General features: G+C 41.0%; 1 protein-coding gene across 2 annotated transcripts in view; it reads right to left on the reverse strand.

The window, feature by feature from the left end:
* GLG1 (golgi glycoprotein 1) overlaps nucleotides 1-25,816 on the reverse strand; it is a 163,212-nt gene that overhangs the window by 46,998 nt on the left and 90,398 nt on the right. For both annotated transcript variants that reach the window (XM_058441209.1, XM_032157894.2), the window contains exons 3-6: nucleotides 16,029-16,115; nucleotides 10,455-10,670; nucleotides 3,244-3,447; nucleotides 1,568-1,639 (exon numbers count right to left, since the gene is read on the reverse strand). In XM_058441209.1, coding sequence (XP_058297192.1) covers nucleotides 1,568-1,639; nucleotides 3,244-3,447; nucleotides 10,455-10,670; nucleotides 16,029-16,115 — 579 coding nt within the window. The remainder of the gene's footprint in view (nucleotides 1-1,567; nucleotides 1,640-3,243; nucleotides 3,448-10,454; nucleotides 10,671-16,028; nucleotides 16,116-25,816) is intronic.

The raw sequence follows: 25,816 nt of genomic DNA on the forward strand, positions 1-25,816 counted from the left end.
TGACGTATACCTCTAAGATGAGCATGGCGACTCAGCCAAGAACATGTCAACAACTGCAGTTATTACCAACATATCTATCTTTAAATTTGGTTAAAATTTTCACAATTGAGCTAAACTAGTGTGGCATGAGACAGGGGTAAGTGGATGGGGAACCTCGAAATTCTGTAGTCACTTGCTAGTTGTTGCTGCGATAGCAGCTGTCCAAAACATGAAAATATCTCATAGATCCCAATACGTTAACTTGACACACAGCATTCTTTTCCACTTTAACAATACCCCTAACATAAATTTCACTAGCATCAAACTGGCAACTAACATAACATTTGGGATATTCTGTTCAATGCTTTAAAATACAATTATTCAATTACTCTATATCATCTGAATAATAAGATTTGAATAAGATTCTTCAAATGATACAAGAAAAAGGAAATGAGAAACATTTCTTCAGCTACACAGGAAAGTAAATGACAAGATAACAAAATTAGTTATTTCAAAAGCCATCAACTTTCTTGCATTCATCCAGGGACAAAGAACTAAAAGAGGATGCTTAATGATATAGCTGCTGAAAAATTAAATAGCTAATTGCCTAGAAAGCACATTGATTTGGTTAACCTAAACTTCTTGAGGAGGCAGGGCTGACCTTAGTGTGGTTTTATATAAAATTCTCTGATTTTACTCCCCAAAGTAATATCTGAGAATTTTATATAAAATCACACTGAGAATTTTATATAAAACCACAGTGAGAGGCAGGTGGATCAGCTGTGGTCAGGAGTTTGAGAGCAGCTTGGCCAACATGGTGAAACCCCGTCTCTACTAAAAACACAAAAATTAGCTAGGCGTGTTGGCAGGTGCCTGTAGTCGTAGCTACTAGGGAGGCTGAGGCAGGAGACTCGCTTGAACCTGGGAGGCAGAGGCTACAGTGAGCTGAGATCATGCCACTGCACCCCAGCCTGGGTGACAGAGAAAGACTCCACCTCAAAAAAAACAAAAACAAAACAAAACAGAACAAAACAAAAAAACAACTAAAAAAACAACCACAGTGAGAACCCGACTTGGCTTCTCACTATCTAGATATCATAATCAGGGTTTCATTTTCTTGGTTTCAGCCAAATATGCTTAAAACGCAAGTACCTCACCTCTGAAAGGGGTGAGCTTTATCAGTCATTTACATTTCGGTATAAGATTATTAGAATATTGTTTGAGAGAAATTGAGAAAGTTTTTTTTTTTTTTTGAGACAGAGTCTCACTCTGTCGCCCAGGCTGGAGTGCAGTGGCGCGATCTCAGCTCACTGCAACCTCCACCTCCCGGGTTCAAGCGATTCTCCTGCTTCAGCCTCCTGAGTAGCTGGGATTACAGGCACCCGCCACCACATCTGACTAATTTTTGTATTTTTAGTAGAGACGGGGTTTCACCATCTTGGCCAGGCTGGTCTTGAACTCCTGACCTCGTGATCCACCCACCTCAGCCTCCCAAAGCGCTGGGATTACAGGCGTGAGCCACCGTGCCTGGCTGAGAAAGCTTTTAAAAAACAAATAAAACATTCATTAGTTTCAAAATAATACTTACCTTTTCACTCATGGATTCTTCAAATTTATGGTTAAAGAGGCACTTATACACTCTGCCTTCACCAGCTTGTGTCTATAAGATGAAACATACACATTATTATTACTTTAGCTAAACAGTTATGCTGAACATTATCCACAATCTCATATAGAACTTTCTACTAAATGATTATAATGGTAGATACCTTTGGACAAACAGCTCTTCCATTTATAAAATTTAATAGGCTTTTAACAAAAACAGTGACTGCAGTAAAGATGAAAAAAAATTCCCATGGTATTTGGAGTTTGTCATTTGTTCTCAGATGTATTTTGTTAATTAGGGAACCAAGAGAAGTGACAGAGTCTGAGTCTTTTTTTTTTTTTTTTTTTTGAGATAGAGTCTTGCTCTGTTGCACAGGCTGGAGTGCAGTGGCACAATCTTAGCTCAGTGCAACCTCTGCCTCCTGGGTTCAAGCAATTCTCCTGCCTCAGAGCCCCGAGTAGCTGGGATTACAGGCCCCCGCCACCCTGCCTAACTAATTTTTTTATTTTTAGTAGAGATGGGGTTTTACCATACTGGCCAGGCTGGTCTCGAACTCCTGACCTCAAGTGATCCGCCTGCCTCGGCCTCCCAAAGTGCTGGCATTACAGGTGTGAGCTGCCGCACCCGGCCTCTGAGTCTTCTTTCTTACAAGTGTATGCTAGAGTTAACGAAACTCTTACATCAGTGGCTCTGATGGTTAAAGCTGTTAATGCAAACCAGCAGGCAGAGTGGAAGTGTACACAAGTTACTTTCAGTACTTTGTTGTAAGGATGGAGAGACCATTCTATTTAAAGTGTTAGAAGGCTGTTCTATAGAGTCAGCAGGGGTAATCAAGGATTTGGTTTTAAAAATTAGCCACCTGCTGTTTTCTTCACCCTAGCCAAAAACACATAAATATATAATGCGTCAAAGTTTTAGCCACTGAATAGATGTAAATAAGATCCTGAGTAAAATAAAATTCCTATAGATAAAACAGACTTCCAAGAACTGAAATTGAGAAGTGAGATAAAGCAGAAAAAATACTAAGCGGAGATCATTAGAAGCCAGCTGTTAACTAAATGTTCAATCATCAAGGTTGAGCATACAGTTACCACTTTCTGCTATACTGGGACCAATTTCTTCTTCCATTTCTGTGGCTTTTCTACATGTGAGGTTTCTTGATGGCTTATTTTATGTTAGAATAGAGTATTAAAAAATATTTAAGTCACAGTGGCTCGTGCCTATAACCCTAGTACTTCCAGAGACAGAGGGAGGAGGATCATCTGAGGCCAGGGGTTCAAGACCAGTATGGGCAATACAGCAAGGCCCCATCTCTACAAAATTTTTTTAAAAAAATTGGCCAGGCAAGATGGTGCTTGCCTATGGTCTTAGCTACTTGGGAGGCTGAGGCAGAAGAATCACTTGAACCCAGAAGTTGGAGGCTGCAGTGAGCCATGATCACACCACTGCACTCCAGCCTGGGCACCACAGCAAGACCCTGTCTCAAAAATTAGGGAGGCTGAGATGGGAGGATTGCTTCACGTCAGAAGTTCATGACCAGCCTGGGCAACATAGTGAGACTCAGTCTCTCAAAAAACAACAAAATTAAATTAATTAAAACAAAATTATATATGTGTAAAAATAAAAGGAAGAAAAGAACAGTTTCTGAGCTGACTCACATTTTCACAAAAACGCTCCCGATCATCTCGGCAAGCAAAATATAAATGCCGGTCTAAGTGAAAGTCATCCGATGACAGCTCAGCCACCCGGAGAATGGCTTTCTTGCAGAGTTCAGAAACTTGAATCTTGGGTTCTCTTTCTTCTGCTTCTTTCACCAGGCCTTTCTCCAAGCATGATACCACCTCACCTTGTGAATGTGCATCCTAAAATAGCGAGGATATTAATATTTTAAAACTTTTACCATATGGGTTTCAAATAAACAACATTTGGCTAAACACACACACACACACACACACACACACAAAGTAATAAAACCCCATCATAGAGTTGACTTATTAATGTTCTACCGAGAAACGAAGTAAGAACCAACCACACCGTGGAAGTTAAAGAAAATGCTCTCAATAATCTTCAGTTAGAATATAATACTTGCATGCTACAAATGGAAACAGAGATCCTGGAAAGTTTAAGTATTATAGTTTAGTTAGCACTAGAAATAAGAACCTGAATTTTTAAAAAATTGAAATGTCAAAAATTCATAAGAAACACAACAGGGCCAGGCACAGTGGCTCACGCCTGTAATTCCAGCACTTTGGAAGGCCGAGGCGGGTGGATCACCTGAGATCAGGAGTTCAAGACCAGCCTGGCCAACATGGTGAAACCCCATCTCTACTAAAAATACAAAAAATTAGCCAGGCATGGTGGCAGGTGCCTGTAATCCCAGCTACTCAGGAGGCTGATGCAGGAGAATCACTTGAACCCGGGAGGCGGAGGTTGCAGTGAGCTGAGATCGTGCCACTGCACTCCAGCCTGGGCGACAAGACAGAAACTCCGTCAAAAAAAAAAAAAAAAAAAACACACATCAGCTCAAAGTTCTGGTCATAGTTCTTGTCAAGACTGAAATTACACTGCTGAAATCTCTGTTCATTTGTCTCTAAAAACCAGGCATTTCCCAAATAACGGTGCTTTCAGTCAAGTTAAAAACCAACAGACCACACAATCCACTAAGAAGTTAGAGACTTTCTTCCTCCTTTCCCTACTCTGTGGTGTCCACAAACATCCCAATAAGTAGAATCTGTTGTTTAATACTCACGTTGATGTTTTGGATTTATCTTAATGGGATTTAACAAGATTACCACTCTTTACACAAAATGCTTTTGAGAGTTTTCTTAAAAACCATCCAATTATCTTTAATTGTACATTTCATCATCCCCATAGCAACCACAAACATTCATTCATGCAAAATATGAGATAGTTCCCCTAAATATTTTCTATTCAAGAGTCCTAATCTATACTTATAAGATATGCTTCAGGCCGGGCACGGTGGCTCACGCTTGTAATCCCAGCACTTTGGGAGGCCGAGGTGGGCAGATCACGAGGTCAGGAGATCGAGACCACGGTGAAACCCCTTCTATACTAAAAATACAAAAAATTAGCCGGGCGTGGTGGCGGGCGCCTGTAGTCCCAGCTACTCAGAGAGGCTGAGGCAGGAGAATGGCGTGAACCCGGGAGGCGGAGCTTGCAGTGAGCCGAGATTGCACCACTGCACTCCAGCCTGGGCAACAGAGCGAGACTCCGTCTCAAAAAAAAAAAAAAAAAAAGATATGCTTCAACAATTTAAGGTATAACCACTAATATAGCAAACCAAAGCATCTTAAAATATAGTGCTATTAGCTTGCCGCGGTGGCTCACGCCTGTAATCCCAGCACTTTGGGAGGCCAAGGTGGGCGGATCACGAGGTCAAGAGTTCAAGACCAGTCTGGCTAACACAGTGAAACCCTGTCTCTACTAAAAATACAAAATATCAGCTGGATGTGGTGGTGTGCGCCTGTAATCCCAGCTACTCGGGAAGCTGAGGAAGGAGAATCGCTTGAACCCAGAAAGTGGAGGTTGCAGTGAGCCGAGATGGCACCATTGCACTCCAGCCCGGGGGGCAGTACGAGGCTCTGTCTCAAAGAAAAGAAACGATATATATATATATATATACATATATATATACACACACACACACATACACACACACATATATGTATATATATGTATATACATACACACATATATATACACACACATATATGTATATATGTATATATATACACACACATATATGTATATATGTATATATATACACACATATATATACACACACATATATGTATATATATGTATATATATATGGTGCTATCATTTATACACACGCTCTTAAAATCTTGTTATAATAAAATGCCTATCTATGAAATAATCTGCATATAATAAAAAGATTCTGGCCAGGCGTGGTGGCTCATGCCTGTAATCCCAGCACTTGGGGAGGCCGAGGCGGGCGATCATCTGAGGTCAGGAGTTTGAGACCAGCCTGGCCAACGTGGTGAAACCCTGTCTCTACTAAAAATTCAAAAATTAGCTGGGTGTGGTGACACGCACCTATAACCCCAGCTACTCAGGAAGCTGAGGCGAGAGAATTGCTTGAACCTGGGAGGCGGAGGTTGCAGTGAGCTGAGTTAGCGCCACTGCACTCCAGCATAGAAAACAAGAGTGAACTCTGTCTCAGGTAAAAAAAAAAAAAAAAAAAAGATTCCTAAAACCAAGTAGGGTAACATCTACTTCAGACAAAATTTCAAATCAACCAAAGAACGTATTTTTTTCTATTTTAATAGGATTTGTCCATAGCACCTTAATTTCCAAGTGTTTCCATGAAAGCTTTCGTGTTATCTCCTAACACACATATGAAGAAAGGACACAGCTCTGATATCTACTGTGGACATGAATTAACAGAGGCTCAGAGGAGTTAACTAACTCATCTGAGTTGTAGAACATAAAGTGTCTAGCTAACAGTCCATTATTTATTTATCTAGAGCTGGGGTTAATCTGGGTGAGTGGGTGGAGTCTATAAAACTCCTAAAACTTGTTTTTTTATTGTTGTTGTTGTTGAACTTTTATTGTTATTTATTTTTTTAAGAGACAGGGTCTTGCTCTGTTGCCCAGGCTGGAGTGCAGTGGAGGGATCATAGCTCACTGCAGTCCCAAGCTCCTGGGCTCAAGTGATCCTCCTGCCTCAGCCTCCCGAGCAGCTGGGACTAGAAGCACACACCACCACACGCAGCTATGGAATACTGTGTTTTTTACTGTACCTTTCCTATGTTTATATGTACTTATATACACAAATACTGTAATTGTGTTACAAATGTCTCCAGTATTTCAGCACAGCCACACGCTGTACAGGTTTGTAGCCTAGGAGCAACAGGCTATACTACATACCCTAGGTGTGTAGTAGGCTATACTCTATGATACTCACCCAGTGATGAACTTGCCTAACAACACATTTCTCAGAACGTGTCCTGGTATTCTCATTGTATCCTCATTGATAAGCAACGTGTGACTATATGTGACTACACTGGTATTAGGTCATAACAATACTTCTGGCCGGGCACGGTGGCTCATGCCTGTAATCCCAGCACTTTGGGAGGCCGAGGTGGGTGGATCATGAGGTCAGGAGATCGAGACAATCCTGGCTAACACTGTGAAACCCCGTCTCTACTAAAAATACAAAAAATTAGCTGGGCATGGTGGCGGGCACCTGTAGTCCCAGCTGCTCAAGAGGCTGAGGTAGGAGAATGGCGTGAACCTGTGAGGCGGAACTTGCAGTGAGCCAAGATCGCACCACTGCACTCCAGCCTGGGCGACAGAGCGAGACTCCGTCTCAACAACACCACCAAAAGAAAAAAAAAAATACTTCTCTACTAGATGTTTCCATTCATTGTAACTTTCAGATAAATACTTTTTTCAAATAAGGGTATTTCAGGAGTTCCTCAAGAGTCTCTGAGCTTTTAATGCACCCTATTTGAGTTTATAACTGAAATGCATACAAATATTTGACAACGAAGACTGCATGGTTAGTTACCAAACACTAATTAAAGTGAGGTGAACTACACACCTGCACATTATGAGAAAATAAGCTCATTTAGGTTTAAAAAGTTATTAATACACAGGCTTGGCATATGAGTAATAAATTATCCTCTAAATGAACTTACAATAATTTTTTGTTAACTTTATTATGGTAGAAAAACATCTGCCTAAAATCTACTGCCAATGCCTTGATCCGTTTTTAGAAGTTTGATAGGCAGTATTTTTTCTTCCCCATATTCTGTGTCCTTTAACAACAACGGCCCCCGCCCCCCCAAAAAAAACCAACAACAGATGCTAACACTAATCTCTCAATAGTAGGCGAGAACTCAGTTTTTATCTCTGTTATAAACCATTCTCTATTTCAATCCTTCTGCTGTCTTCTGTAATCTACCTCACTAGATACAGGAAAAAGGAATATCAGAATTACTCAAATTAACTGGTTAAAAGCAGGAAATAATAAATGAAATAATAAATAATAAATGATACAGCTACCGAGAGAAAAGCATAAAAGTACTAACACTGTGGCACATGTCCGCAATTAAGTTCCTTTGTTGGCAGCCACAGTCTTTCTCTTCAGATGATGTAAATCATTTATATCTTTACTTTTGGAAATCTGCCCTTTCATTTTGACAACATTTACTATTATAGAAAATTCAAAAGGTTTTATTAATGTATCTTCTTTGTTCTAAAATTTATATTAACATTTGAAAAAATCATAGTTTGGAAATCATGACATTTACGTGTTCATACAAAGGCAAGGTACAAACAGATTAACCATGACTCCTCTCCTTGGTCCTTTGGAGGCAGCCAGGTCAAAGCCAGTCATAGAAGAGTTTCAAGCTTCAGTGGCAGCAAATTGGAAACTGACAAGCCTGTTGTTTTGTGTGTTCAGAAGCCGCTTTGTTAATTTTCAGTATAATTTTTCTATCTAAATAACTGGCTGCAGAAAAGCAAACTACGGGTTTTAGAAAAGGCAGAGAAGAGCTGAGAACATGCCTCCCTCTTTTTTAAATTTGGCTGTAGTACCGAGTGAATGATATAGGAAGGAAGGTGTTTTTTCAGAAGTTCAGGTGTGAGTCTATCTCACTGTCCCCAAAATACAAGAAAGCCTTTGATGCTGTTGTAGTGACCTGGTATAAACTGAAATTTCGCCCAACTGGTAGGCATACTGAAAGATTAAATGACAAAAGTGTCATTTCTATCTTTAGTCTATAGAAACAATTTTTGTTATTTTATGTAAGTTGAATAAACAATCCTGTAGTGCCTTTTGGCTCCAGCAGTACTGTTTTCTGCAATCGTTTCAGTCACTACAGACTTAGTAACTCATACATGGAGGTGACAATTCGGAGAGCTAGAAGGAGGCTAATCAGCTGCTACCTTGGTGGTAACCAGGCAAGAACTACTCCACAGAGGGACTGAAACGCTTGGCTTTACTGCATGGAGCACTCATCATGAGGGTGAAAAAGCCTCATCGCTGATTCCTGAAAAGTATGTTTGGAACACTGTGGAGACTTTAAAAGGAGCCAGGTTTGGAATTGGATATAATTTTCAACATCCTAAATAAAGTCAGAGGAGCTTCCTGAATCATAAGAGTGACTTAAGTGCTTTTGTGCCATTTTGAGAGTCTGCTGGGAAGGAAAACACTGCGTTCTTTATTAAAGCTATCCTTTCTTTATTTGCCTGAAAGATTTATGCCAAGCTCACAGAGTTTTTCAAGACCAACTCAGCGGTACACTCTGATAAGGGAACAGGCCCTGTGCTGATATTAAGGAAAGGGCATCAGGGCTTTGGTGACAGCCAGACAATACACAGCAAGAAACCCTTCATTTGAACTGTGTGCTCAGTTCCAGGATCCTAACACCATGTCCCCTGTGTCAGTGATAGACGCCTGCCAACCATGAACAAATAGAGGGCAAAGGGACAAATGGGTTTTATTTTCCATTATATTTCCTGAACAGCAGATTAATGAGCAGAAGCAATTAATAGCTGATGCCACAGGTCTCAGGCTCCCTCTCCCACTAGCATCCATTACTTTTCAGGAGTTTTCTTCATTTTTGCTGAGCAAACAAATTCAGAATAAACCTAGCCAAATCTCTACTGTGACCTTCTGTTCAGCAGACTAAGTCAAAAAGTAAGATCAAATGTAACTGTGGAAGAAGAAACTAGCTAGGTAGTTATCTTCTTTCCTGTCTTTACTAAAATCAGTTCTTCTGAGATGAAGATTAATAATATATCACATTTAGAGAGGACTTTTCTTCCAACCAACTAGAAGTACCTTCACATATCTTAAAATTTTCTAGTATTTTATAGATGGACAGCAGCCAGTATGCTAAGTAATTTTTTTTTGTTGTTTTTTTGAGACGGAGTCTCACTCTGTCTCCCAGGCTGGAGTGCAGTGGCATGATCTGGGCTCACTGCAAGCTCCACTTCCCGGGTTCATGCCTTTCTTCTGCCTCAGCCTCCCAAGTAGCTGGGACTACAGATGACTGCCACCACGCCCGGCTAATTTTTTTTTTTTTTTTTTGTATTTTTAGTAGAGACGGGGTTTCACCGTGTTAGCCAGGATGGTCTTGATCTCCTGACCTCGTGATCTACCCGCCTCAGCCTCCTAAAGTGTTGGGATTACAGGCGTGAGCCACCGCGCCGGGCCAGTAATTTTTTTTATACTAACAGTGGGATACATGCAGAGAAAGATTATTGAACTAGGCCGGGACCGGTGGCTCATGCCTGTAACCCCAGCACTTTGGGAGGCCGAGGCGGGCGGATCACTTGAGGTCAGGAGTTCAAGATCAGCCTGGCCGACATGGCGAAACCCCATCTCTATTAAAAATACAAAAATTAGCCGGGCGTGGTGGTGCATGCCTGTAGTTCCAGCTACTGGGGAGGCTGAGGCAGGAGAATCACTTGAACCCAGGAGGCTGAGGCTGCAATGAGCAGAAATCCCACCACTGTACTCCAGCCTGGGAAACAGAGGGAGACTCTGTCTCAAAAAAAAAGATTAGCGAACTCAGGTCTCTCCTTTGCCAGAGGCACATTATAGGTAACCAGCAGCTGGTCTAATATTGTGAAGATAACACCACTCTTTGCAGGTATTAATTCCTCTGCTTCCCATACAGTACTGAAATATTTTGCTACAAACACATGAAATACCTTGTCAACCAGCCTTAGCTCTTAGGGCTGTCTGGACAAGTTTCTTTAATTTCAACTTAAGGTCACTCGGTCCTAAATTTTTCCCATGTCAGTTATACAAAGCTTTTCATACACCAAAATTTTAAGACCCCTTTGTTGAAGCTAATGTAGTATTAGATACCTTTTCTCCAAGCCGAATACTGCCACATTTCAGAATGTTGATGTCATTTTTGCAGTCATCCATGAAGCCACAGATTAAACGGTAATCACTAAAAATGATGGCCGTCATCTTGGTAATGTATTGGTGACACTGATACTCAGTGATGTTGCCTCGGTGATCCACCAAGCAGGAAACCATGTAACCTTTTCCAACTGGTTCATCAGCACATTCTTTAATCTGCTCAAAATAAAGTAGCTGTTTTACAAAAGTGTTCCATGCTTGTATCAAATAATATTTATCAAAGAGAAACATGTCTGACATTTTCCTGTTGATTTCCTAATTCTTTACTTGGGAGAAAAAAAGAAAAATGCTTAGAAATATATCCAAGGAAAACATTTAGGAATACATTTATTTTAAAGAAAAATAGTGTCATCCCTACTCAGACTGTTGTGCCTTCTAGAAAAACCTGATTAATGTGTTTTGCAAAAAATCACCTACATATCCAAATGCTTAGGTAATGCTCACTTCTAAATGCAGTGAAAAGAGCTGTTAACATCTACAGCTTTGGCATGGTCCTATGGAAGTCCTTGTAACCATGCAAAAAATGCAGGGGACAGCGAGGGGATGAATCTAGGGAGGAAGGTTTGACAAACAGGTGCAGAAGTGAAGTCCAGCTGCATACCCTAAGCCAAGCTACACAGAAAACTATTATTGTTAGGTAAACCTAAGGGCCAAGGAGAGACAGGAGGGAAGGTGTAATATTACTTCTTGACATGATATTATTATTATTTATCTTTTGAGGCGGAGTCTTGCTCTGTTGCCCAGGCTGGAGTGGAGTGACATGATCTCGGCTCACTGCAACCCCTGGCTCCCGGGCTCAAGTGATTCTCCTGCCTCAGCCTCCTGAGTAGCTGGATTACAGACGCTCGCCTCCATGCCAGGCTAATTTTTGTATTTTTAGTAGAGATGGGGTTTTGCCATGTTGGCCAGGCTGGTCTCGAACTCCTGACCCCAGGTGACCCGCCCACCTTGGCTTCCCAAAGTGCTGGGATTACAAGCGTGAGCCACCGTGCCTGGCCTACTTCTTGACATGACATTAATGTGTTCTAAATTAACTATGGATTGAACATGTGTTTTTGAAATCAGTAAAATCCAAACTTAACTGCTGTGGTCTGGGACAGAAACATGTTTAAAATAATGTTCAGTGCAGTTTAGCAAGAAGTTTGGGAAGGGCAACCTAGTTTGGGTGGTTTAGACATATGATCTAGTGGATCAGGCACAGAGTGATTCTGCATGGTGGTGTTCCTGCAAAGTGCATTCCAAACCACAAAATGCTAATAAAGCAAACTAGCCCCCAAATGCTGAAATTCAGGCAAAAGTAAAAGCTACTAATAGAATTATAAGCTTAAATTATAAAACAGAGAAGGGTGTTTGGAAAAGAGCCTATTGCATTTGGAGAAATTAAGACAAACTGAAGTGGCAATTCTGACAAGAGGAAGGAGTTAAATGGGAATGTTTATTTTGAACATTCTTGTTTATACAAGAAACAGTGCTTTGAATCCAGTAGAGAGCATTCTCCCCATTAGGCTATCTATCACAAGCATGCCCATAGGGCAAAACAAACAAATCTCCTCTTCCAAAAGGTGCTGGATGAAGGACACACCTCTGATGAATTATCCTATAGGCAACAGGTTCTGTTCACCTCTAACTCCAGTATCAAATCCAGACCATGTAAATAACTCAGTTCAAAAAAGAAAGTTGTGTTTATTTCTAAAGGGGCAAACTTGGGAATTTAGTCAATAGTCTTACACTGGTTTCAGAGACAGCAGAGATTTTCAACAGTCAAGATGAATGAAATTCTTTCAGTTTAACCCCAAGTAAGTTTTTGTGATGCCTAAAAGAGGGCCATGGCTGGGTGCAGTGGCTCACTTCTGTAATCCCAGCACTTTGGAAGACCGAGGGGGGTGGATCACTCGAAGTTAGGAGTTTGAGACCAGCCTGGCCAACATGCGGAAACCCCGTCTCTACTAAAAATACAAAAATTGGCCAGGCGCGGTGGCTCATGCCTGTAATCGTAGCACTTTGGGAGGCTGAGGCGGGTGGACTACCAGAGCTCAGGAGTTTGAGACAAGCCTGGGGAACACGGCAAAAGCCCGTCTCTAATAAAATACAAAAAACTAGCCAGGTGTGGTGGCGTGCGCCTGTAGTCCCAGCTACTTGGAAGGCTGAGGCAGGAGAATTGCTAGAACGCGGGAGGCGGAGGTTGCAGTGAGCCAAGATTGAGCCATTGCACTCCACCCTGGGCGACAGAGCGAGACTCCTTCTCTAAACAAATAAACAAAAAACCCAAAATTAGCTGAGTGTGGTGGCACACATCTGTAGTCCCAGCTACTTGGGAGGCTGAGGCAGGAGAATTGCTTGAACCCAGGAGGTGGAGGTTGCAGTGAGCCAAGATTGCGCCACTGCACTTCAGCCCCGGTGACAATGACAGACTCCATCTAAAAAAAAAAAAAAAAAAAAAAAAAAAGAGGACCAGGACTGTATGTCCTGGAAAAGATTTTTTTTTTTTTTTTTGCTGAACAAAACAGAGTTAAGTTTGAAAAGTGAAAGGAGGAATAGATGCTTGAAAATCCCAGCACTTGTAATTCAACCACAGAAAAACATTGGATAAAAAACAAGACTAGTGGCAGACACCCACTTAATGAAACAGAGAAACATTTTTCCAGGCCCTAATATTAGGCAACCAAAAGTTTTAAAACATCTCAAGAGGCCAGGAGTGGTGGCTCACACCTGTAATCCCAGCTTGGGAGGACGAGGCGGGCAGATCACGAGGTCAGGAGACTGAGACCATCCTGGCTAACACAGTGAAACCCCATCTCTACTAAAAATACAAAAAAAATTAGCCAGGCATGGTGGCAGGTGCCTGAAGTCCCAGATACTTGGGAGGCTGAGGCAAGAGAATGGCATGAACCTGACAGGCGGAGCTTGCAGTGAGCAGAGATCGCGCCACTGCACTCCAGCCTGGGTTACAGAGTGAGACTCCGCCTCAAAAACAAAAAACAAACAAAAAAAAACTCAAGAAAAACTAGGAGCACATTTTGAACTGTAGCCTCAATAAGAAACTAAATGCAAATTTTAGCTTCAATCACTTGAGATTTTACTGAAACACAGAGATGTGGCACCTACTCATTTTTCAGCTCACTATCCATTACAACAGGGCGTGATGTTAGAATGAGAAGTTTGCATGTTTCTTCATTCTGCTGGACAGCACTTTTTCCTTCTATCTTACTAAACTTCTAAGATGAATAGCAAAAAAGGGGCACTAAATCATCATCAACATATTTAAGAATAGAAGTAAACTCTGAAGTGGCTGGGGAGCAGATTGAAAAGGTACCATTAGCAAAATGCTGCAGTCACTCTATTTTTTGACTGGAGCCAGGAGGAAAGCAGGCAGGATTTAGCTCAATCCTGGAGATTAAGTTTGGTTTGTATTAATAGTTTACAGGTATTCTTGTGATGTTGTTTTTCTCCTTGGAAGTAGGATTCCAAAATTAAGAAAGATGATAGAAGGAAAATATAGAATGAAATGTTTTGCTGGAGACTGTGTTCTTCCTGATATTTAATTTCCCTGACTCCAGTATAATCTTCCTGTGGGAGGGAGAAGTGTCCTTGTTAATGCTAATCTTTTACAAAACTAGAACACCCCAAAAGGTCACAGAGGACCATCGTGATATACACATTATATGGAAGCCAGCCTAATGCAAAGAGTGAAATTATTCTAGTGAATATGTACATATCAACTAAATTTCCCTGGGCCAATCAAACTGGTATGTATTTAATGGGACACAAAATGGGGCAAAACAAACATATGTGGGTATGTATATATGTATCTCTCCCAACGTGTTTTTTAAAAAAAACTACTTATGGCCGGGCACAGTGACTCATGCCTGTAATCCCAGCACTTTGGGAGGCTGAGGCGGGTGGATCACCTGAGGTCAGGATTTGAGACCAGACTGGCCAACATGGCAAAACCCTGTCTCTACTAAAAATACAAAAATTAGCCAGGCCTGGTGGCGTGTGCCTATAATCCCAGTTACTTGGGAGGCTGAAGCAGGAGAATTGCTTGAACCTGGGAGGCAGAGGTTGCAGTGAGCCAAGGTGGCACCACTGCACTCCAGCGTGGGCGACAGCGCAAGACTCCATCTCAAAAAAAAAAAATCTACTTATAATTGTATAGTACCACAATATAGAGGGAAAATACAAACATTTAAAGTTCAAGCCTGGGAATAATTTCTTTGTTTGTATTTAGTTTTGTTATTAAGCAAACATCTTTGCCCTTGGTATTTTAAAGTTAGAGGTTTAGTGCTATAGCTAGCTAAGGGAGTTTGAGATGTAGAATATTAAAGCTAGGAGCTAAAGATAAATTTTTCAACGATATGCCTTTCTGCTCAGAAGCCCCAGGGTAAATATGAGGGGTCACTGCTTTAAAAGAATAAAACAGGCCGGGTGCAGTGGCTCACGCTTGTAATCCCAGCACTTTGGGAGGCCGAGGCGGGCGGATCACGACGTCAGGAGATCGAGACCACGGTGAAACCCCGTCTCTACTAAAAATACAAAAAAAATTAGCCGGGCGTGGTGGCGGGCGCCTGTGGTCCCAGCTACTCGGAGAGGCTGAGGCGTGAACCTGGGAGGCGGAGCTTGCAGTGAGCCGAGATCGTGCCACTGCACTCCAGCCTGGGCGACAGAGCGAGACTCCGTCTCAAAAAAAAAAAAAAAAAAAAAAAAGAATAAAACATAACTGATCTAGTATTAGAAAGTTTGAGAAAACAGGTTCTACGAGTCCCCATAATGACACAAGGAACACAGGCTGATGGCTTATCTGGATGACACAGGGTCTTCCTTAAGAGCTCTGAAGAATGTGGCCCTGACTTAATTCATCAATAGGGCCAGCTTGAGGACAAATTAATATGGTGTGAGATCTATGACTGTTAATTCTGGGGTGGAAAAATAGCAACTGTTTTCTCTGTGATTCTCATATTTCAGTATGCAGAAACTCTGGCTTTCTGGAGTTTCTATTACTGATTCAAAAAAAAAAAAATGAAATTTAAAGTACCACAATTTTCACTAATACTATTTGTTGTTTACAGTGGGCCAAGATAAATAATTTTTAAAATCTTAATCTTTTTAACACTAACTCCTATTATTTGAAGTATATACCTCTGTGGGTCAATTGATCCAGCTGCATAGCCAAAACAGGAATGCTGACAGACCTCCTGTAACCAGGCTGATACGCTTCAGACACAGCATGTTGTCCAATGTGTGAGAGTAGCACTGATACCTCAGCACTTTTACTTGCTGTTTTGAGACCAATAGAACCTGATTTCCAACTGCCTCAATCAATAGTATCCTAATGTAAGCGTGGGTGGACGTTAACAAAAAGAGTCTAATTACACTCCTCAACTTCCTAATTTTCAACCAAGACAGATGTGAATTCTAAGAAAAGTAATGTAACTGAGTCATTCCTCTCATAAGGGCTGGTCTGGTAATTTTCTCCTCTAAGCCATTAGATATCTACAAAATTCTTTCACAACTTACCTCTGTTATAGTAGATTTGCAAACCTCTCTGGCCACAGATTCAAATTTGGGATCTGTAGTTAGGTTCAGCTTATAATTCCACAACAACTAGATATGAGAGGAAAAATAAAACAAAACAAAGAAAAACTCCACTTAGAACAGTATGAAATTTATTATCAATGCTAAATGACAAAAGCCAATTATACAGAGTCAGACAAAGTATATTCACATCAGATAACAAACAAAGTAGGATAAAATGCCATCACATTCCTAGATAAAAGGAAAAAAATGCAAGCCAAATAAAACGATGACTATTCAGATATACTTTTGTCATTTTTACTAAAGGACAATTTTTATTTATTTATTTATTTTTTGAGACAGAGTTTCACTCTTGTTGCCCAGGCTAGAGAGCAACAGCGTGATCTTGGCTCACTGCAACCTCCACCTCTCGGGTTCAAGCAATTCTTAAATGACAATTTTTTTAGAGCTATAAATTAAAAACCATTAAAAAGTCAAGAAAAAAATGAAAAATTAAGATCCTTGGTAAGGTTTTCAAGGAAAATATAAATAGGTTATATGAGCTAAATTCTGCTTGAACCAAAAAGTCTAAGCCAGAAGCTCAGATTTGGTGGATTCAGTCTCAGATCTCACAATCAACAGTGCTTTCATAGATCGGTTTCATGGAGGAGAGTCGCCCAGGCTCTAGTTTCTAGGCATATTTATCTTCATTCACTCATTCATTTTAAAAAAAATAGCCAGGCGCAGTGGCTGACGTCTGTAATCCCAGCACTTTGGGAAGCAGAGGCGGGCGGATCACGAGGTCAGGAGATCGAGACCATCCTGGCTAACACGGTGAAACCCGTCTCTACTAAAAATACAAAAAAAATTAGCTGGGCGTGGTGGCGGGCGCCTGTAGTCCCAGCTACTCGGAGAGGCTGAGGTGTGAACCCGGGAGGCGGAGCTTGCAGTGAGCCGAGATCGCGCCACTGCACTCCAGGCTGGGCGACAGAGCGAGACTCTGTCTCAAAAAAAAAAAAAAAAAAAAATTTGTAGAGATGGGATCTGTGTTGCCAGGCTGGTCTTGAACTCCTGGCTTCAAGCAATTCCCCTGTCTTGGCCTCCCAAAGTGCTGGGATTACAAGTGCCAGCCCCAGCCTCTTCATTCCCTTAAAACACTTGACACATACACTATAAGGTCCACTCTTAGACAGAGTTTCCCTCTTACTGCCCAGGCTGGAGTGCAATGGCGCGATCTCGGCTCACCACAACCTCTGCCTCCCGGGTTCAAGCAATTCTCCTGCCTCAGCCTCCCGAGTAGCTGGGATTACAGGCATGTGCCACCAACGCCTGGCTAATTTTGTATTTTTAGTAGAGACGGGGTTTCTCCATGTTGGTCAGGCTGGTCTTGAACTCCTGCCCTCAGGTGATCCACCCGCCTTGGCCTCCCAAAGTGCTGGCATTACAGGAGTGAGCCACTGCGCCCAGCCCATCAGGTCCACTTTATACAACTGTTTTAACACATCTTACACTAGAAAGTATCTAAAGCCTATTCTTACAGATAATGACTAGATATTACTTTATCTTCAAGCTTCCATAAAATGATTTTAAGTGATCCAATTTCTGAAATGTAGCAAAAATGAGCCTTAAATTGTTCAGTTGGTGAGATAGAGCAGAGACTTTGGATGATGTAGAACATGAAGACATATGTATATATTTATTTTTGGAGGGGGGTACATTCCTCTCTGACTACTATATACTCCTAGATAAAAAAATACAGTCATCAATCACTGATTCAGTTAAACATTTGCTTGGCAAGGTGTTTCACAGATAGGCTATTAGAGGAAACAAGCAAATGTTTACTCAGTACGTACTATGTTCCAGACACAGTGTTAGGAACTGGTGGATAAAACATAAGGAGAAGGACAAAGACTGTCCAGTGGCAGCCATAGTCAATGACAGGGAGTACGATCAAGTAATTGGCTAATGGCATCACTGGGTACCACAGCAGTATAGGGGAGGGGTATTCCAAACTGGAGAGTGATGGGGAGTTTGGTCAGGGAAGATTTACCATAGAAAATGCTAAGATGAAACCTGAAAGGCTAGCAGCAGTTAGCCAGATTCAAAGGTAGGGAGAAGACTTTTTTAGGCAGATGACACCGCATCCATGGAAGCAAGGGGTGGAGGGAACCAGAAGTCCAACGGAGAACTGACCCAGGAGCCTCAAGCCAGGCCATATCAGAAAGCCTTTGTAAGCCATGACTGAACTTTAACCCAAGAATAACGGGAAGTCGCAGAGGAGAAAGTAGGGGGTGACACGACCAGATCTGCTTTTTAGAAGGACAGAGGCGTATGAAAAGTACATTAGGAATGACATGGAAGCATGCAGTTAATTCTGTATGAGTGCTGAGGAAGATCTGAAGAAAACACAAGGGATGGGAAGGATTTCTTCTCCTCCCTCCTCAAAAACAAAAACATGAGTAAAAGCTCTAATCTCTTGGCTACCATCAATAACTGAGCTTTCAGGCCGGGCATGGTGGCTCATGCCTGTAATGCCAGCACTTTGGGAGGCCAAGGTGGGTGGACTACCTGAGGTCAGGAGTTCAAGACTGGTCTGGCTAACATGGTGAAACCCGGTCTCTACTAAAAATATAAAAATTAGCCAGGCGTGGTGGTGCACGCCCGTAATCCCAGCTACTCTGGAGGCTGAGGCAGGAGAATAACTTGAACCTTTTAAAAAAAAAAAGAAAGAAAAGAAAAGAAAAGAAAAGCTTTCTGGTATCTCAAAAACTTAGGACAAACAGTAACAAAAGCCAGAAAAATTAAAACTATAAGCAGAAAATTTCCTTACTATTTTATCAAATGCAAAGTCAGATGTCCTACAATTGAGCTAGAAATAGATTTTCTGCCAAGAGATGTTTAGATAACCATTTAGATTTTCTGAATGTCTTAACCTTTTAATTTGAAAACTTACTTGTTCTGACAGGCATAAATTTCCTTATGAACAAGTCTCTTCCCTAAGAACCATGACAGTATTGTCAAATGCTAAACATTTTACTGTATCTCATCTTTTTTTGTTCATTTCAAATTAAGATATAATTCATATGCCATAAAATTTACCTCTCTAAAGTGTACAATTCAGTGGTTTTTTACTATATTCACAAGGATGGGCAACAACCACCATTGCCTAATTACAGAACATTATCACCCCAAACAGAAGCCCATACCCATTCTGTGACACTTTATCCTCTCTACCCTCATCTTCTGGCAACCATTAATCTACTTTCTGGTATTTTATTTATTTCTTTTTTTTTTTTTTTCAGAGGGGGTTTTTCTTTTTCATCCAGGCTGGGGGCCAGGGGGGGGTTCCGACCCCCCTAAGCCCCCCCCCGGGGTGAAAAAGAAAAAACCCACCCAAAAAAAAAAAAAAAAAAATTTTTTTTGCCCAGGCTGGAGTACAGTGGCGCCATCATGGCTCACTGCAACCCCCACCCCCCGGGTTCAAGCGATTCTCCTGCCTCAGCCTCTCTGCTAGCTGGGATTACAGGCGTGTGCCACCACATCCAGCTACATTTTTGTATTTTTAGTAGAGACGGGGTTTCACCATGTTGGCCAGGATGGTCTCGATCTCCTGACCTCGTGATCTGCTGGCTTCAGCCTCCCAAAGTGCCGGAATTACAGGGGTGAGTCATCGTGCCTGGCCTCAAATCTTAAGATATTCATCCATGAATCTATCTGTTCACCCATCCCAAACGCGTAATGAGTAACTACTATAATCTGGACATCTTCTAGGTAATGGGGATGAGAAAGATGAAGAAGAAAAAAAAAAGGCCATTGTCTCAGCACTTCAAGAAGCTCAACCACAGGAGGACAAAAGAAGGAAGAGTCGCCTTGGAAAGAAAATAAACAATAAAAACATAGTCTGATAAATGTGATAACAAGCATGCAGAAGATTTTACAGAACACAAAGGAAGAACACATTTCCTTGAGTGGTAAGAGGAGGGACGGGAGTCTTGGTAGCAGTCCAGTCATCCTGGGCTTGATCCTCAGGCATAAGAAGCAATTTAGTCAGATGAAATGACGGAGATTGGGCTTCTAAGTGTACAAAGGTAGAAAGGACACAAAGGATAAATGATAACCTATAGAAACAGAGTTCAGAATAGCTAGAGTTGAAGGTATGAAAGATGAGATGGGGCACAGGGGTCAGATCACACTGAATACCGCAGTTCATATTAAAGGTTTTGAATTTTATCTTAAAGGAAATGGAAGGTTAATGGATACTTTTAACCAAAGAACTCAAAAGATCACATCTGATTACACCAGAGAAGGACAGGATTTAGGGAGGTTAGTAGACCAAGAGGCAAGAACTTATTTGAATGAAAAAAGATGGGATATACTTGAGATACTTAGAATAAAGTAATTACAGGATTAGGGTGTGGGCTAGGGGATGAAGGGAAAAGTTTCCTTCAGTCAAGCTCCTTGAAAATATAGTCAGTCTACTGGGAGACACCTCCCAGTAGGGGCCGACAGGTATCTCATACAGGCAGGTGCCCTTCTGGGATGAAGCTTCCAGAGGAAGAATCAGGCAGCAATATTTGCTGTTCTGCAGCCTCTGCTGGTGATACCCAGGCAAACAGAGTCTGGAATGGACTTCTAGCAAACTCCAACAGACCTGCAGCTGAGGGGCCTGTCTGTCAGAAGGAAAACTACCAAACAGAAAGGAATAGCATCAACATCAACATCAACATCAACAAAAAGGACACCACACCAAAACCCCATCCGTAGGTCACCAACATCAAAGACCAAAGGTAGATTAAACCACAAAGATGGGGAGAAATCAGAGCAGAAAGGCTGAAAATTCCAAAAACCAGAATGCCTCTTCTCCAAAGGAACAAAACTCCTCACCAGCAAGGGAACAAAACTAGACGGAGAACGAATTTGACAAGTTGACAGAAGTAGGCTTCAGAAGGTCGGTAATAACAAACTTCTCTGAGCTTAAGGAGCATGTTCTAACCCACCAAAAGGAAGCTAAAAAGCTTGAAAAAAGGTTAGACGAATGGCTAACTAGAATAACCAGGGTAGAGAAGAGCTTAAATGACCTGATGGAGCTGAAAACCACCGTACGAGAACTTTGTGAAGCATACATAAGCTTCAATAGCCGATTTGATCAAGCGGAAGAAAGGATATCAGTGATTTAAGATCAAATGAATGAAATAAAGCCAGAAGACAAGATTAGAGAAAAAAGAGTGAAAAGAAACGAACAAAACCCCAAGAAATATGAGACTATGTGAAAAGACCAAATCTACGTTTGATTGGTGTACCTGAAAGTGACAGGTCGAATGGAACCAAGTTAGAAAACAACCTTCAGGATATTATCCAGGAGAACTTCTCCAACCTAGCAAGGCAGGCCAACATTCAAATTCAGGAAATAGAGAGAACACCACACAGATACTCCTCAAGAAGAGCAACCTCAAGACACATAATTGTCACATTCACCAAGGTTGAAATGAAGGCAAAATGTTAAGGGCAGCCAGAGAGAAAGGTCAGGTTACCCACAAAGGGAAGCCCATCAGACTAACAGCAGATCTCTTTGCAGAAACCCTACAAGCCAGAAGAGAGTGGGGGCCAATATTCAACATTCTTAAAGAAAAGAATTTTCAACCCAGAATTTCATATCCAGCCAAACTAAGCTTCATAAGTGAAGGAGAAATAAAATACTTTACAGACAAGCAAATGCTGAGAGATTCTGTCACCATCAGGCCTACCCTACAAGAACTCCTGAAGGAAGCACTAAACATGGATAGAAACAACCGGTACCAGCCACTGCAAAAACATGCCAAACTGTAAAGACCATCGATGCTAGGAAGAAACTGCATCAATTAACGGTCGAAATAACCAGCTAACATCATAATGACAGGATCAAATTCACACATAACAATATTAACCTTAAATGTAAATGGGCTAAATGCCCCAGTTAAAAGACACAAACTGGCAAATTGGATAGAGTCAAGACCCATCAGTGTGCTGTATTCAGGAGACCCATCTCACGTGCAAATACACACATGGGCTCAAAATAAAGGGATGGGGGAAGATCTACCAAGCAAATGGAAAACAAAACAAAACAAAAAAAGCAGGGGTTGCAATCCTGGTCTCTGATAAAACAGACTTTAAACCAACAAAGATCAAAAGAGACAAAGAAAGCCATTGCATAATGGTAAAGGGATCAATACAACAATGGTAAAGGGTTCAATTCAACAAGAAGAGCTAACTATCCTAAATATATATGCACCCAATACAGGAGCACCCAGATTCATAAAGCAAGTTCTTAGAGACCTACAAAGAGACTTAGACTCTCACACAATAATAGTGGGAGACTTTAACACCCCACCAGCAATATTAGACAGATCAACGAGACAGAAAATTAATGAGGATATCCAGGACTTGAACTCAGCTCTGGACTAGGCAGACCTAATAGACATCTACAGAACTCTCCACCGCAAATCAACAGAATACACATTCTTCTCAGCACCACAACGCACTTATTCTAAAATTTACCACATAATTGGAAGTAAAACACTCCTCAGCAAATGTAAAAGAGGAGAAATCACAAAAAACTGTCTCTCAGACCACAGTGCAACCAAACTAGAACTCAGGATTAAAAATCTCACTCAAAACCGCACAACTACATGGAAACTGAACAACCTGCTCCTGAATGACTACTGGGTACATAACGAAATGAAGGCAGAAATAAAGATGCTCTTTGAAACCAATGAGAACAAAGACAACGTACCAGAATCTCTGGGACACAGTTAAAGCAGTGTGTAGAGGGGAATTTATAGCGCTAAGTGCCCACGAGAGAAAGCAGGTGTGATCTAAAATTGACACCCTAACATCACAATGAAAAGAACTAGAGAAGCAAGAGCAAACAATTTCAAAAGCCAGCAAAAGACAAGAAGTAACTAAGATCGGAGCAGAACTGAAGGAGACAGAGACACAAAAAACCCTTCAAAAAAACCAATGAATCCAGGAGCTGTTTTTTTGAAAATATCAACAAAATAGATAGACTGCTAGCAAGATTAATAAAGAAGAAAAGAGACAAGAATCAAATAGACACAATAAAAAATAATAAAGGGGATATCACCACCGATCCCACAGAAATACAAACTACCATCAGAGAATACTATAAACACCTCTATGCAAATAAACTAGAAAATCTAGAAGAAATGGATAATTCCTAGACACATACATCCTCCCAATACTAAACCAGGAAGAAGTTGAATCTCTGAATAGACCAATAACAGGTTCTGAAATTGAGGCAATAATTAATAGCCTACCAACCCAAAAAAGTCCAGGACCAGACGGATTCACAGCCGAATTCTACAGAGGTACAAAGAGGAGCTGGTACCATTCCTTCTGAAACTATTCTGATCAATAGAAAAAGAGAGAATCCTCCCTAACTCATTTTATGAGGCCAGCATCATCCTGATACCAAAGCTTGGCACACAACAAAAAAAGAGAATTTTAGACCAATATCCCTGATGAACATCTAGGAGAAAATCCTTATTAAAATACTGGCAAACCAAATCTAGCAGCACATCAAAAAGCTTATCCACCACGATCAAGTTGGCTTCATCCCTGGGATGCAAGGCTGGTTCAACATACGCAAATCAATAAACGTAATCCATCACATAAACAGAACCAACGACAAAAACCACATGATTGTCTCAATAGATGCAGAAAAGGCCTTCGACAAAATTCAACAGCCTTGCATGCTAAAAACTCTCAATAAACTCGGTATCAATGGAACATATCACAACATACTAAGAGCTATTTATGACAAACCCACAGCCAATATCATACTGAATGGGCAAAAACTAGAAGCATTCCCTTTGAAAACCAGCACAAGACAAGGATGCCCCCTCTCACCACTCCTATTCGACATAGTATTGGAAGTTCGGGCCAGGGCAATCAGGCAAGAGAAAGCAATAAAGCATATTCAAATAGGAAGAGAAGATGTCAAATTGTCCCTGTTTGCAGATGACATGACTGTATATTTAGAAAAGCCCATCGTCTCAGCCCAAAATCTCCTTAAGCTGATAAGCAACTTCAGCAAAGTCTCAGGATACAAAATCAATGTGCAAAAATCACAAGCATTCCTATAAATCAATAACAGACAGAGAGCCAAATCATGAGAGAATTCTCATTCACAATTGCTTCAAAAAGAATAAAATACCTAGGAATCCAACTCACAATGGCTGTGAAAGACCTCTTCAAGGAGAACTACAAACCACTGCTCAAGGAAATAAGAGAGGACACAAACAAATGGAAAAACATTCCATGCTCATGGATAGGAAGAACCAATATTGTGAAAATGGCCTTACTGCCCAAACTAATTTATAGAGTCAATGCTATCCTCATCAAGCTACCACTGACTTTCTTCACAGAATTGGAAAAAATGACTTTAAACTTCATATGGAGCCAAAAAAGAGCCCGCATAGCCAAGACAATCTTGGGCAAGAAACCCAAAGTTGGAGGCATCACGCTACCAGACTTCAAACTATACTACAAGGCTAAAGTAACCAAAACAGCATGGTACTGGTACCAAAACAGATATACAGGCCAATGGAACAGAATGGAGTCCTCAAAAATATCACCACATATCTACCACCATCTGATCTTTGACAAACCTGACACACACAAGCAATGTGGAAAAGATTCCCTATTTAATAAATGGTGTTGGGAAAACTGGCTAGCCATATGCAGAAAACTGAAACTGGACCCCTTCCTTACACCTTATACAAAAATAAACTCAAGATGGATCAAAGGCTTAAACATAAGATCTAGGACCATAAAAATCCTAGAAGAAAACCTGGGCTATATTAATAGGATATTGGATATAGATACAGGCAAAGACTTCATGTCTAATACACCAAAAGCAATGGCAACAAAAACCAAAATTGACATATGGGATCTAATTAAACTAAAGAGCTTCTGCACAGCAAAAGAAACTATCATCAGAGTGAACAGGCAACCTACAGAATGGGAGAACATTTTTGCAATCTATCCCTCTGACAAAGGGCTAATATCCAGAATCGACAAAGGGCTAATAGCCAGAATCTACATAGAACTTAAACAAATTTACAAGAAAAAAGCAAACAACACCATCAACACATGGGCAAAGGATATGAACAGACACTTCTCAAAAGAAGACATTTAGGCAGCCAACACTCATGAAAAAATGCTCATCATCACTGGTCATTAGAGAAATGCAAATCAAAACCATAATGAGATACCATCTCACGCCAATTAGAATGGCGATCATTAAAAAGAAACAACAGATGCTAAAGAGGTTGTGGAAAAATAGCAATGCTTTTACATTGTTGGTGGGAATGTAAATTAGTTCAACCACTGTGGAAGACACTGTGATGATTCCTCAAGGATCTAGAACTAGAAATACCATTTGACCCAGCAATCCCATTACTGGGCATATACCCAAAGGATTATAAATCATTCTATGATAAAGACACATGCACATGTATGTTTACTGCAGCACTATACACGATAGCAAAGACTTGGAACCAACCCAAATGTCCATCAATAGTAGACTGGATTAAGAAAATGTGGCACATATACACTATGGAATACTATGCAGCCATAAAAAAGGATGAGTTCATGTCCTTTGCAGGGACATGGATGAAGCTGGAAACCATCATTCTCAACAAACTATCACAAGATCAGAAAACCAAACACCACATGTTCTCACTCGTAAGTGGGAGTTGAACAATGACAACACATGGTCACAGGGAGGGGAA

This window comes from Hylobates moloch, unplaced genomic scaffold (assembly GCF_009828535.3).
Source record: "Hylobates moloch isolate HMO894 unplaced genomic scaffold, HMol_V3 SCAFFOLD_6, whole genome shotgun sequence".
In the NCBI taxonomy this organism is placed as follows: Eukaryota; Metazoa; Chordata; class Mammalia; order Primates; family Hylobatidae; genus Hylobates; species Hylobates moloch.